General features: G+C 43.6%; 1 protein-coding gene across 1 annotated transcript; it reads left to right on the top strand.

Moving 5' to 3' along the window:
- Positions 1–4,030: 4,030 nt before the first annotated feature.
- GTF2E1 (general transcription factor IIE, polypeptide 1, alpha 56kDa) lies at positions 4,031–13,122 on the top strand (the record flags this gene model as incomplete). The annotated part of the gene is made up of 3 exons (XM_009870273.1): positions 4,031–4,232; positions 8,939–9,186; positions 12,692–13,122. Coding segments are annotated over 3 exons (881 nt in total), but the record flags the coding sequence as incomplete, so codon positions are not given.
- Between the last annotated feature and the right edge of the window lie 962 nt (positions 13,123–14,084).

The raw sequence follows: 14,084 nt of genomic DNA, 5'->3' as shown, positions 1-14,084 counted from the left end.
TACAGGAGCCACAGGAACGTGATCTGATCCTCCAGGCCAGCTGATTTTCTATGTGAATACCATTTTGAGCAGAACTTTTCAAAGGCTTCCATTAGCTGTTGTACCTAACTCATTTGAGATGCCCAGTTTTAGAGCCTGGGAGGAGATTGGTAAAAATACTGCATGCTCTTTTCTGAAACAGGAGTTTCAGAAAAGAGTTTCTTAGGCATCTCAAATCAAGTACTGCTCAAATCAGCAGATAGTTCTGAAATTGTGCCATCTGTGCCTTAGCTTACTCTCCATGTAATGATAATAGTGCTACTTCTAAAAGAAGGTTGTGGGAGATTTTGAAAATAAATTAGCTTAATGTTTTGTGACTCAGTCAAGAATAAAGTATTCAATGAGGATGAAGGCTGAAGGAATAAAAAGGAGCTGAAAGATTATAGTATAAGCGGTGTCGTGCACCTCGCATCTAATGCACGTGTCTCCTATAAACGTGGCGCTCACCAACTGGAAACTACAAAGCAGAGAGAAAGGTCTGGGAGCATTGCTAGATCTTGTGATAACTGAGGCAGCACTTCCATGCTCTGTTACACTGTGATCTTAGAAGGTCTCAGTGCCTGTCAAGAGAAGCGCTGACACCGTTGGGTTGCCGCGAGAACTCATCTGGACACTCATCTATACTTCCAGCTTTCAGAAAGATGAGAGGATACAGGAGAAAGCGCCAGTGGAGTTGATAGCATGATTGAAGGAATGGGTGACCAATTTTAAAAGGTGTTGTGACTTAATGAGCCTTGCAAAATGAAAGTGGAGGGATGAGTAAGACAGCAGTCTGTAAGTATACCTGAAGGATTATCGTCAAGAGGGAAACTAGCTTTGTTGAGGTTCAATTTTCAGAACGACAGTACATAAGTTTGAAATGAATAGGAATCTGTTTAGGTTGAAAATGAAATAGTTTGTGTGTATCAGAGTAGTGAGAGTATGGGGTGTTATCCCAAAGAGTGGAAGGAAGACACCTTGTTGGGCTGGAGATGAAGTGCGAACCCCTTGAGAAGGACGTGAGGAGGACCTGCACCCAGACTCAAGAGGCTGCAGCCAGTTAAACGTGTTAATTGTATCAGGTGCAGCAGGCACACTTGGACGTCCCATGTGCAGTGGGCGTGGGCAGTTGACCTTTTCCTCCTCTCCAGTGAAATCAAGTCATTCGGAATTATGTCTAAATATTCTGGCACTATACTTCAGAATTTGAGATGCTTTAATCTTAGTATGCCTTGGGGAGCCAGATTACCAGTGTATCTGCCCTGGAGAGTCTGGGAGCAGGCAAGGAGATCTCTTTCAGATGGCTGGTTTTTAACATGTAACCAGAGAGATCTGTGGAACGCTTGAGCATGTGGGAAGGAAGGGATGTATGCGCTCTCCATTAGCATTTCCAAGATGCAGGAAAGCTTCGTGTCTCTTTGCTCCAGGATATCTACTTGTCCTGGTTGATGCAGTGTATTGGAATGGAAGACTATCAGTTTTGTAAGGGCTGAAGGAAGAAATATATTGTGAGAATGTGAGCGTTGCCGTTCCCAGCTTTTGGGTGGCCTCCACTTCATGTTTGTCACATGCAGTTTGTGTCTGTAAGGAACACGTGTCACTGCTGATGCGATGTGCCATGTCATAAAAGCTTTGGTGACATTTTGTGACCTCTTAAAATCTTAACAAAAGAGGTTTGCAACATACAAATGCCATCTGCCATGGCAAAGCAACTTCTCTAATCACATATGCCTCTTGTGAAGTGCTGCATCATCTCGAAAAAAAACCCAGCATATTAATGGAGAAAGCTTGTCATTTCACTCATTCCCAGATTCTTTACATAATTCATCTATTAACTTTTTTTTTTTTTTTTTGCTTATTAAGAGCCCTGAGGGGTGGAAGTTGCAGCAAATCCATGATAGCTTTAGGAGTTCCATTTCATTAGAGCTGTATTTGCTTTCTGATTTTTTGGTGCTCTGAATTGGAACCATTCTCCCTACGATCTTTTGCAAATACTCATGAGGTTCACAGATGGAAGTGTGAGAAGTCTGAGCTGTCTCAGGAACATGTAACAGGACTTTTGGAGGGGGTGTAAAGAGAGGAGTTTTTTCTCATTAACCTGTATTTGTTCACTTAGTCCATTATGGGAACTGAGCTGTGCTAATTATTTTAAATTGCTTCGACTTGTTTGCCGGTGTGTCACACCAGTAGCCTCAGATGTGGGAGACCAAACTTGGGCTTCAATTTTTGCCGGGCTGACAGCTTATATAACATACTGGTTCTGAATCAGTAGGGGCAATTATTATAGCCTGAAAAAATATGCAGAGTGTTTCATGCTGGGATGGGAGAGAAGAGCACTTTATCAGCTTATCCTTTATTTTGCATACTGCTGTTGTTGTGTGCTGTGGCTTTTTTACATGTAGATAAGACAAACTTTTTAAAGAAAGAGTTTATTGCAGGAAATGTATTAGAGGCCACATGTACAACACAGTCACATTAGTTTACGAGTAACAATGAGCAAAAGCTACTTCAGATAGTGCCAAGGTAGAAGACTACATCTCTACAGATTGTCGGGAGAGGCAACAGATCTACCTCCTGTCATAAACTGCTTTTTTGTGTTTTCCAAGAAGCGTGTCAGCATTGTTTAGCCCTCACAGACACCACTGAAGAAGTTAGGTCTGTTTTTATCACTGTATTGCAGGCAGAGAAGGAGATACACTGAAAAATGAAGTGACAAGAATAGCAAATCGGTGTAAGCAGCAAAACAAGATACCAGAAACCCTGGCTTGCCAGCCTGCCTCATTACATCATGCCTGTGTGCCCTGGGCAAATGCCATTCTTTCGATTGTGTTTGTGTGTAGCGTTGGTGATAGAGCAGACCTCGATACTGTTTCTGATTCTGATTTTTAGGCATAAGCTTATCATTTCCGTGACATGACCTAGCCTCCGGTTCCCTGTTAGTAAGGAGGTATTTTCCTTTCCTCATGGGGGCATTGAGAAATGATGCTAGATATGTATAGGTGTCACAGAACTGCTAAATAAATAAATAAAATCACACAGGGGCAAGAGAAACTGAGAGGCCTGTGAGCATCGCTCTGGATGCAAGTGTTCTGAGGAGGCAGCGGAAGATTCTCAGTCCAGCACTTGCAGGGATAAGTCATTACACTGTGCTGCTCCCTTCTCTTTGACCATATGGTAAGGTCCTAAGGTGCATGTGCTGCCCCAAGGGTCGTACTTACAGATGGAGCGATGAAACTGAAAAGCCTGCTGTGTAGGTTTTTTTGTAACTGCATTGCCATGCAACTATTTCAGTTGCCTTTATGTTTGACCTGTGTTTATAGATCCTGATGAGCTCTGTAAAACGAGCTTATTCTTAACTGCCGTTCATACAACTCTTATCTTGCCATTGTTAATTTCAATAAGTTAATATGAGGGTTAGGTGGAATAAATTCTTGCATTTGCTACTGTGCTATAATGACTATTTTGGGTGGTTTTGGCCCTGAAAAAGAAGGACCAGCCATCTTTTTTTCAGTAGTTGCAGAGTGAAAATGGTTATAGTAGCAGTTTGTGCAGGCTGGTTGGTGCAGTATAAAGCTGCACCCTGTTTTGTTGTGAACCTTGCATGTTCACGTGGGCTGGGAGACACCAGTGCAAGCACCTGAAACAGACGATATTTGGATTCTTAAGAGTATATTGTAGAACTTTTTATCAGAGCCCAGACTCAGCTGACATTTAAAATGCCAAGCAAGAAAGAGAGAGTGAGATTCGGAGATGTCTCAGTAGATGTGCTGCAGCCCACCTGGGCTTTTCAGAGCAAGAAACTGTACCCAACTGGGTATTGCTTGCTTTGTGGTCTGCTTAAACAATAACCAGGTACACTGTGTGTGGGAAGGGATTGTCGGGGGAAAACGAAATAGGTAAAGCTATTTAGCTTCAAGTTAAGAAAACAGCAAAGCACTGCTATTTAAAAGGTTGCATAAGGAGCCGGGCCTGTTGCTTCCCTTCCAACGCTTTGCAACGTTTTTCATTTTAGGAACTTTCCGCTGTACTTTCTGCGAGACTGAAGTGGAAGAAGATGAGTCGGCGATGCCCAAAAAGGATGCAAGGACACTCGTGGCAAGATTTAATGAGCAGATCGAGCCCATCTATGCGCTGCTTCGTGAGACGGAAGACGTTAACTTAGCCTATAACATCCTTGAACCAGAACCCACGGAGATTCCTGCCCTGAAGCAGAGGTGGGAACGTGCCCGGTTTTCTCTTGCTGTGCTGCTTCCTTGTAGTGCATTTGTCTGTGCTGTGAGGCTTTCCCAAACCTTGTGCAGCCTCTGGCTGCATTGGGGACCTACATGTCCATCCCCAGCTATGCAAGCAACTAACAGATTCCCCAGGGAGTGTGTGGTTTATAAGGACACAAAGGGCTGTAATCATTTTTTACTAAACAAGGCAAACGACTGTTCTTCTAGTCAGTCTCCCCCATGTAGTTTTCTGCACGGTGGAGTACTCAATTTACCTGCTGCTTGCTGCAACTCATACATATACCAAGCCCTTGCCCCAATATTTCAGAAATGCAAACTGCAGCTGTTCGGCAGAGCTCGGAACGTGCTGTCTACACTGTCATCTTTCTCGCAAATCCTTATCTGTCATCTATTCCTTTTGCTTCTACTGAGCTTTTGAAAGCTCTCTGCGTTCTCCACTTTGCATTCTAGTTTGAAGACATTACTTATAATAAAGGTAATTTTTTAATTCTGATTTTCTTCTACTTGTTACACATCTCTTCCTTTTGGGAGGAGAGCATGTTATAGTCAAAAACTCTTTAAAATGTTCCTACCCATGGGAGATGACACTTTCTTTCAGAACATTCCTAGCTGTAAAAAAATAGATGATGTTTAAATAATGCAGAAAGATGTGGGGAGCTGTCAGTTTTGTCAGCCGTGGTGAAATGTGATGCACTTCTCTGTGTTTAAAAAAATTAATTAATTAATTAATGAAACACACGGAGGGGGGAATGTACCATGAGGGGAAGCATTCCCACAGTTCCTTGGGGTACTTGGCTTTAGTTAGTGGGAGAGCAAGCAGGATACTCTTTTTAGTTTCTCTCAGGCTAACCTGGAGAAAGGCTAGATGGTTTCTAATTAATATAATAAAAAATTCTTTGTCTATTCATAATCTTTTTTTAGCCAAGAAGGTAGATGATTTTCTTTTTCTAGCCAAGAAGGTAGATGATTATCCTCATCATTCTGAGAGAAAAACAAGAAATGTAGAGAGAGGAAGAGATTTTTCCAAGGTCACTCAACATGTCTTTGCTGATACGTGGAGTCTTTGAAGCCTTTATGCCCAAGCTGAATCACTAGCCTTTGCTTTAAAAACCCTCTTCTGTAGTTTTGGTAGAACTGGGATAACCCAACCAGAAAGAGAGTCATTTCTCAGTCTTTCTCTTCTGTGCACAGGAATTGTCACAGAAGTCTTGTGCAGTCCCATGATTAAATAGCAGCACCCACTTACTTGACTCTTAAATACTTAAAAAACATTGTAAATGATTAATTACTTTGTGCAAGGAATGACAGGATAAATAGGTGGCTTTTTAAATGCTTACTTGAACACAACTTGCTTCAGCACATACAATGATTTAATTATTTATTAACTCTTATTAATTCAAAGCAACTAATTGCATGAAAGCACTGCTGTGAGATTATTTTTTTTAAAGTGCCAAACTCTGGATTATTTATTCCCTCTATTTTTATGGAGTCTTGAGTGTCTGAAATCACTGACAAGACTGACATTTGGTGATCTGAAACAAACAGAAAAGGTCACAAAGCGCCTGCATCGTTTTTTTTACACCGACACAGGCAACTTCATGTGTTTTCAGGAGACCTAGAGCTCTAAGCGACCACACTGACATTGCGTAACTGTCATTCACCTGCCGTGGGAAACAAATCTTTTTAGGAGACCGTTAATTTTCTTGATCTTGGCGAAATGTGAATTAGCCCCACAGGTTTCAAAATAAACCTGCTTTACCTCAGCACTTCTCTGTGGTCTTCTAAAACAGATGGATTTTAATAACCCTTCCATTTTCTTATGTCAAAATTGAATGATTTTATATACAAAAAACCTTCACAGAATTTGTTTTCTGTGGTCATGCTGTCAAGGACCACGGGTTGTCTGTTGTGAAGTTGAAGCTCTTAAGAGCAGCTAAGTGAAAAAGTGCTTTATTTCGAAAAGACCTATCCCCATTAAGCAAGACCTTTTCTTAATAGTCTGGTTGGGATTGAGATGAAAATTTCAAGTTGTTTCCCCATTGCACAGTGTGGTTTCTGTGGGCCATACCTCAGCTATGTCAAAGATGATTTATGTCGCCTTTAAAGGCAGCTAACCACTCACTAAAGGATTTCCATAAGAGTAAAACAGCTGATGGGTATCAGAGCAAACGTAGCCACATGTGGGCCACTGAGCTGCCACAGCCTTTGGCTGCAAGATGGCCGTGCAGAGTCTAAGTGGGGAAAAAGCAGATCTTGTATCAAAGATAGAGAGAGTGTTAAGAGTGCCCTGTGCTGCCCGGAAGGCAACTCGTGCATCTTTTGCTGGTGCCTGATCCGTGGTGTTTAATCCTGCACTTTGGAACAGAGTTGCTGAACAGCAAGATCTCTTCTTGCAGTAAAGAGCGTTCCCCTGATCACGTAGCCTTGAGAGGCTGCTGCCTCCTGCCAATGGTGTCGCTGAAGATGCAGTTCCTCAAAAAAGGAGGCAAATCAAGGCATTTTTGCAAAGTCCACTGCAGTCTAAAAGTAGAAAGTGGCCTGGATGGTTTCCCCTAAGTGTGGGACATTGTAGTAGATGGCTTTAAGTATTTAGTACTGTAGGTGTCTCTTCAAGTTGTTACTTTCATTTTTTAAATGTTCCTGACATCTTGGAATAAATGTTTTGCTGTTAAATGATACCATGTAGGGGGAAATGTCCATTTCAGGCACACTTGGAGGGACCTCTGTGCAAAAGTATTATTAGGCAGATCCTGGCACTACTGAGTATTTAGCTGTCATGCTGCAGTCGTGGGGAGGGAGAACTTAGGGGAGAGCTGCATTGTGTGTCTTGTGAGGAAAGTGGATTACATAAAATCGTCAGGGAAACGCTAGTTAGAGATTGCTATTGTGTGGGAAGCAGAGTGGTGCTTTTCACAGAACACACGCTTGTCTTGGAGAGCTGAAAGGTACCAACACTTGAAATAACGCACTGGGAGGAAGGTCTCTGTGTGGTTCCTTAGGTTATATAAGCAATACATGCACATGAGTCTTCTGCCCCGAAATCCAAGGCTGCTGTGAAGCTCTCCAAGCTGCGCTGGCTGCAGGAGGGAACTGGTTAGTGTGTGGACACATGCTGAAATGGATGCTGTGAAGTGTTTTGCTAACAGACCCCAGCAAACTCACTACTGGGAGGCTGTGAGTACCCCTCAGTCCAAACTGCATCTGAACACATAAATATTCTTTTATCTGGGGAAGAGAGATGACCACCTATCTGCATATTTTCCACTAAAAATCTGGCAGAATTAGCACATCAAGCAGTGGTTAAGTCCGTGCTGAATTTAAAAAATAGCCTATTACTCAGGTCTTCTCCAACTGCAATCTTATTTTAAGCTTCTCAGTTGGAGGAAAGGTCGTTGGGTAAAGAGCAGGGGCTGAGCCATGCTCACTGACAACTTCTGTCAGCTCAGCTGGCAGCAGAGCAGGGGCACTGTGAGCATCCCTGATGGATTTGCTTTGGAGAAGAGGAGGAGTCCAGGCAGGGCTGTTACCCAGGAAAAGCCACAGGTACCACAGATGACTGAAATTATGTGGCTGAGGGTGGGTGCAGCCTGCAGTGCATCTGTTTCTCTGAGAAGATGAAATATGATTTTGAAGTAGAGGAATGGTCACATTTGGCTTTCCCCACCTGGAGATCAGTGAGATTCCATTCAGCTGCTTTCCTGATCGATGTGTATGCAGCAGCACTGGCTAGAGACCTTATTGTCATAGCTATGCAGAAAATACTCTGCCTGTTGTCCTCTCTGCATCAGATCCAAGCAGGAGTATTTCTTTTCTCTATCAGTCTCCTGAGCTAGAAGGGAGCCTGGAGGAAAATGTACTGGCTGCAGCTCCTCTCAAAAAACAAAGGAGGGCTAGGCTTTGACTGCCATACCCTTCGCGTCAGTCATTGCCTGCCTTTCTCCATTTTTCCACAAAGACAGTTCTGTCTTTTCTCCTCCCACGCACCATCACCATGCAAAGCCCTTCACCCAGCCCTAGTCCTCTGGTTTGAAGGTGCCCTCTCATCTTTTCTTCTCCTCTGCCTGGGTTTGCCAGTCCTCCCAAGGCTGTGTCAGTGGATGGTACAGATCTCCTGTGTAACACGGGAGGTGTGACTTAGCATGTTCAGTGTCACTCATCATTCAAGGGATGGTTCGAACTGTGGGTTTTTTGTGGGGAGTTAACTCCTTCACAAGTCCTGTGATTAATAACAGTTCACAGATCTGAGCATGCTGGGTCTCTGGGCCTACAATCTGACTTGCTTAAACTTCAGTATTTTCTTTTAATGCAGTACGTAGTTGCTGCTTTTCCAAATATGACATTACTGTTTGACTGTGTTTGGCTGCTGTGGCTTTAATTTTAGGGCATTCTGAGATTTTATGTTTGGTTTTATGTGAGTGCATAAGCAGCTTTAGTGCTGCCTCTTCTTTTGAGTGTCTGTTGTGAAAGTTGCCACGGCTTCATGCAGGATTTTCCATGAGAGATCTCCAAGTTCCCCAAACCAGCAAGCTGGTGTGGAAATTTCTGGCACCACATGTTAGAAATGAGAATGCAAGTTCTTTGTGCAGATCATGGGAGATAATTAATCATAGTTTAAGTGTCGCAATGCTGGCCAAGGAAGCGCTTGTTCTGAGTGCTCTGTTTTTCTCTTTCTGACTTTTATGTAGCAAGGAGCGTGCAGCTGGTGCTGGTTCAGGGACAGCAGCTGGCCTTGCAGGTGGACACCATCGGGAAGCGTGGACTACAAAAGGACCATCATATGAGGACTTGTATACCCAGAACGTTGTCATCAGCATGGAGGACCAGGAGGATCTTAACAAGTCTGCAAGTGAAGGAAAGCCAGCCAAAGAAAGACCAATTTGGCTACGGGAGAGCACAGTGCAGGGGGCTTATGACCCTGATGAAATCAAAGATGGTAAGAAAATTCACAGACCAGAAGTATTGCTTTGCTTATGTGATGCTTTTAGAGTACTGTCAAAAATACGTTCCCCTAAGTGTGTACAGCTGCTGCTCCCTGCACTACAGATTTTGTCTGTTCCCCTCTGCCGTGCAAAGCACATAAGGAGATGTGTGTAGGGAGATGTAAAAAATCCTAATTTATTAAATCCAGAATTGAAATCTAGGTCAGTAAAGCTGAGCTGTCCATGCAGTTGTCTATGGGCTTCTAAAATGTTAATTATCTGTTATGTCTTCCACCTTGAGAGTTTATTGCCCTTGAAGGTGTTTCAGTCTCACCTAGAAAGCTGCCTCCCTAATAGAGCACCGCTGAAAAGTAACATTTATTAACATTCAGTGACTCTGAAGCCTACCAAATCTACCAGCAGTGGTTTTGTGCTCCCAGCCGCCACCTTCCCAGTTGTTTTTCAAAATGTGTTTTATATGAAGAATATGTCAGAAATAAAGCTTCTTGAAGTACAGTAGGAAAAGTCTGTAACCATGGCAGGTGAGTCTTTATCACTTTCTATTTGTTTCTCATTATCTTTGCTTTTATTTTTATTTATTGTCCATAGACAATAGCCACAGACAGTAGCCAAGATCTTGTAGTCATTAGTAGAAACATTTTGTTTGGGTACGTGTGCTATTTAAGCTTACACACTAAAAATAGGAAATAGAGACTTCTTACGAAGATTTTTACAGGAGTGGATCAATAGATGCAATCTTCCAAGTAATTTGAAGATTATAGACCAAAACTGTTCATGTCCTAGGAAGAGAAGATAGCAGTGCTCAGGAGAGAGGCTGGAGTGAAGAGAGGGGCCGCAAGTAAAGCAAATGGATGTGATGTAATGGTCCGAACATATCTGATGAACCTGTTTGCATGTAACATCTTTCAACCACATGAATCCCAAAACATTTTTCCAAATAGATTAAATAAAATGAGGTGGTTGAAACAACTTCTTCCTGCGGTGTGTGGCAGATGTTGTTGTTATTCACCAGCCATAGTGAGTTCTCACCCAGCTTTTCTGCTAGATGTTCAGTTCACCTGTAATTTTGAATTTTTTCCTTGAAATTACTTCTGGTGTACACAGTATAATTGTTTCTCAGATGCCACTGAAGGATGTGAAGGAGGAGTATATCTCCTTACAGCACAGTGGCTTAACCTCCTCCACCACTGACGATGGGAGTGGGGGCTGATGGAAATAGCCTGAAATTGCTGCTGCAGCACATTTCTGCAGCTCTTGTGTGACTTAAACAGGGAGAACAGAAACTTGGGACCATTGACAGAAGTTTCACTGCTTGGATCTGGCAGGAACAGTTCATGCAAGCAAGAGACATCCGCACTCGAAAGCCACAAAGGCAGACTTCATGGAGCTACTCCAGGCTGTTGCTTCACAGCTCCCTGTGTGATAAATTGGGATGTTATTTCACAGAGATGCTCTTCAATGGCCTCTTATGCGCTACAGTCACAAGGAACAAGCTGAGCTCTAGGCTGCCAGCACACACTTCGATTCTTCCTTTCTTGCAGGAATTTTGCCACTGCATTAATAATAGCAGTTGCAGTCATCACCTATTGCTACAATTTCATTTACAATAAAAGCGTGAGTCCAATGAAGTCAGAGGTGGGTCTTTTGGCCTTTATTTTACACAGGAAAGAAGCAACCACAAATTCCCCTGGCTTTTAGTGCTTTTAGTGCAGAACTTACTTCTTTAGCTTACCTGTTCTTCGCCATTTTTTTTAATTTCAAGTTGCAAAAAGTAACCAGTGCATTTTTGACCCTCGGGGGAAAGGTTTGCGTGCCAGCTGCCTGGATGTAGTGCTGAAACCATAAGGGTCCAGGTCTTGGAAAAGCAGGCAAGTGGCGTTAATGTATGAAGGCAGAATGTCATCACCTGAGCTCCAGCAGTTGTTCATAGGCAGCACCTTTAGGTGCAAGAGACAAAGTTGGCCACGGGGAGTCTGTCCTTCTTTTTAGTCCGTATTTTGACATAAGGTTCTCTGTATTCTATTTTTTTTTCTGTTTTTTTTTCTTTTTTTCTCTTCTTTTTTTCCCATACTCCCTGTAGGTTTATTGGTGCTGGGTGAAGTCACAGTCCTCTCATCAAATACAAGATTAGGAAAAGTATTCTGCAGAATGCCGCTCTTTGAACAGAATTTTCTTTTTGAATCTGTGAACTGCAGACACCCCACCTACCCAAGCCACATTAGACCCTCCCAGCTGTCGTACAGCCAAGCTTACTGAACGGGTGCACAGGCCGTGTGTCTGTCAGCTGGGAAACTGTAGTCCCTGTCAAATAAGAGGTCCAGGTAAGGAGCCAGAGAGACTGGCTGGGCCACATTTCGGCTTGGAGAGCAAGAGGAGCTGTTTTAATGCAGTCTTCCACTTAGCTGCAGGCTGTAAGCTTCATCTGCTTCATGAGATAGATCGATACCACCACCATGTTCCTGTAATGAGCTTTTTCACTTCCTGCCTGGTAGGTACGAGCTTACCAGACACAGCTGCTTTGAATCATAAAATGTTTTAGGTTGGAAGGGACCTTAAAGACCATCTATTTCCCACACCCCTGCCATGGGCAGGGACACCTCCCACTAGCCCAGGTTGCTCAAAGCCCTGTCCAGCCTGGCCTTGAACACTGCCAGGGAGGGGGCTGCCACAGCTTCTCTGGGCAACCTGTGCCAGTGCCTCACCATCCTCACAGCAAAGAACTTCTTCCTTACATCTCATCTAAATCTCGTACAGTTTAAAGCCATTACCCCATATCCTGTCGCTCCATATCATGTAAAAAAATGTTGGTCTATGACACACGGTTTCTTCATACTCCCTATCTGCCCGGATTCATAGAATCATAGAATCATGGAATCGTAGAACAGGCTGGGTTGAAAGGGACCCTAAAGTTCACCTGGTTCCAATCCCCGTGCCATAGGCAGGGACATCTGCTTCTCCATCTTAATCCTTATAGATGGCGAGCTCAGCAGGGCAGGGCCTGGGTTTGAATCTGTATTATCTGTGCCAGCAACATCCCATGGTTTTGGTCATCACCGCACATCCTCCAAACTGTGGTCACTCAACCTGAAAACAAGGACAAAAAAGGCCTGTGCTTGTTCATCTGTGAAACAACACCAAGCTGCTTACTGTATCTCAGGCAAGTGTCATCGTAAGGTGCGTAGTCTGGGTATCTGGAAGCCCAGATTTAGGTCCCAAGGACTGCTTTCTGCCCCACAGTAAGAAAAGCACATTATCCCAACTGAGGGGCACCTGAGTTGCCCACCTCCCTGGGGGTCTCTTCCAGGTGCCTGCTCTGCTGTCTTGATTAAAAACATAAATGTCTTTGTCTTTTAACAGGGAGAAAGAGCTGGCGTAGAGAACAGGTGTGACTTGGCCAAGTGTGCTCAGTGGCAGTAATTAATACGGGTCCAGAAAGCCTTCAGGGCCGTCACCCGGATCTCTGTGAGAAAACGATCATTCCCTTGTGTCTCTTTGCAGGGGGCCGGGATCTGGATGCCTTCCAGGAGCGTGAGGAAGGCCGAGCAGCTCTGGATGATAATGAGGAGGTGATGCGTGCCCTGCTTATCCACGAGAAGAAGACACCTTCAGCATCGACAGTCACAGTCGGAGGTGCCGCTCCTCTGTCCGGTGCCAACGCTAGTGACTCCGAGAGTGAGACAAGCGAGTCGGAGGAGGAATCCCCTCCCCGCCCTCCCGCTACGGCCACCACGACGTACGGGCTGGAGGATGAGGATGAGGATGAAGAGTTTGAGGTGGTGGCAGAAGACCCCACTGTCACAGTGGCTGGGCGTCCACATTCATACAGCCAAGTGAGCCAGCGCCCTGAGCTGGTGGCCCAGATGACACCAGAGGAAAAAGAGCTTTACATAGCCATGGGGCAACGCATGTTTGAGGACATGTTTGATTAAATGCTTCCTATCATGGCATTTTTTAGAAAGGTGACTTTTTAAGCCAGAGACTCCTAGTAAAAATGATGAAATAATTCTGTGTTCCAGAGGGTAGGGGCAGTATTACATGCTGTTCCGTTTACATGGGCACCATGAATTTGCTGTTCACTGAGACTGTAAATCTATTTTATACTATCTATGCTTTCTTTGTTCTGCTAACCTTGTATGCCTCCTTCATGGTTTTATTTTCAGCTTCTTGATATTTTGAATCCTCTCTTTTTTAAATAGTGTTTTAAATTTGCTTTTAAGTCATTTTAAAGAGGAATAAATAAACGGAAATGTTTCCCCTTTGTCATCTTCCAATTTGTCCTGTGCCTAGTTGGGAATGCTGTTTGCTCGATTCAAGAGAAAAAAACAATTCAGGGTTTTCCTTTGACAGAAGGACTATTTGAAATCCCACTGCACATTGTTTCTCTTCACTAGAGCTTCCTTGAATGCCTCGTGGAATCTCTTACCCTTCCAGGAAGGATGTTTCATTACACTGGTACTGTGGGAGTCTCTTTTTGATCAGTGCTTCCATTCCTTTCCTCCTTCTTCGAGAGAAGCGTAGGTCTCACAGATGTTTTATTGCTAGTTAAAATGGTCCTCTTGTGTGGACAGACTTCCAGGGTTTGGTATCAAGCCTCTAGGTACCAAGCCACAGAGTTGCGAAGTCAGGTTCAGTCAGAGCTAACAGAGAAATAAGTGCTGTGCCAATTCTGTCTGGATTTAATCTGGTTAAATTCCAGATTAACACTGGAGAAAAGCAGGTAGATTTACAAGGAACCGAAGAGCAAAATGGAGAATTAATCCTGAATACAGTGCAGCAACTCATGCACATAACTTACTAGTAGTTTATAGCTTTTAGTCTGCAAAATGAAACTGTAGTTTTATTAAAGCTTAGGTGAAGAAATACTCGGCTTTACTATAAAGAGCACAGATTT

The sequence above is a fragment of the Apaloderma vittatum genome, unplaced genomic scaffold (assembly GCF_000703405.1).
Source record: "Apaloderma vittatum isolate BGI_N311 unplaced genomic scaffold, ASM70340v1 scaffold2545, whole genome shotgun sequence".
Classification (NCBI taxonomy): domain Eukaryota; kingdom Metazoa; phylum Chordata; class Aves; order Trogoniformes; family Trogonidae; genus Apaloderma; species Apaloderma vittatum.
This window is presented reverse-complemented; position numbering and strand designations above follow the sequence as displayed.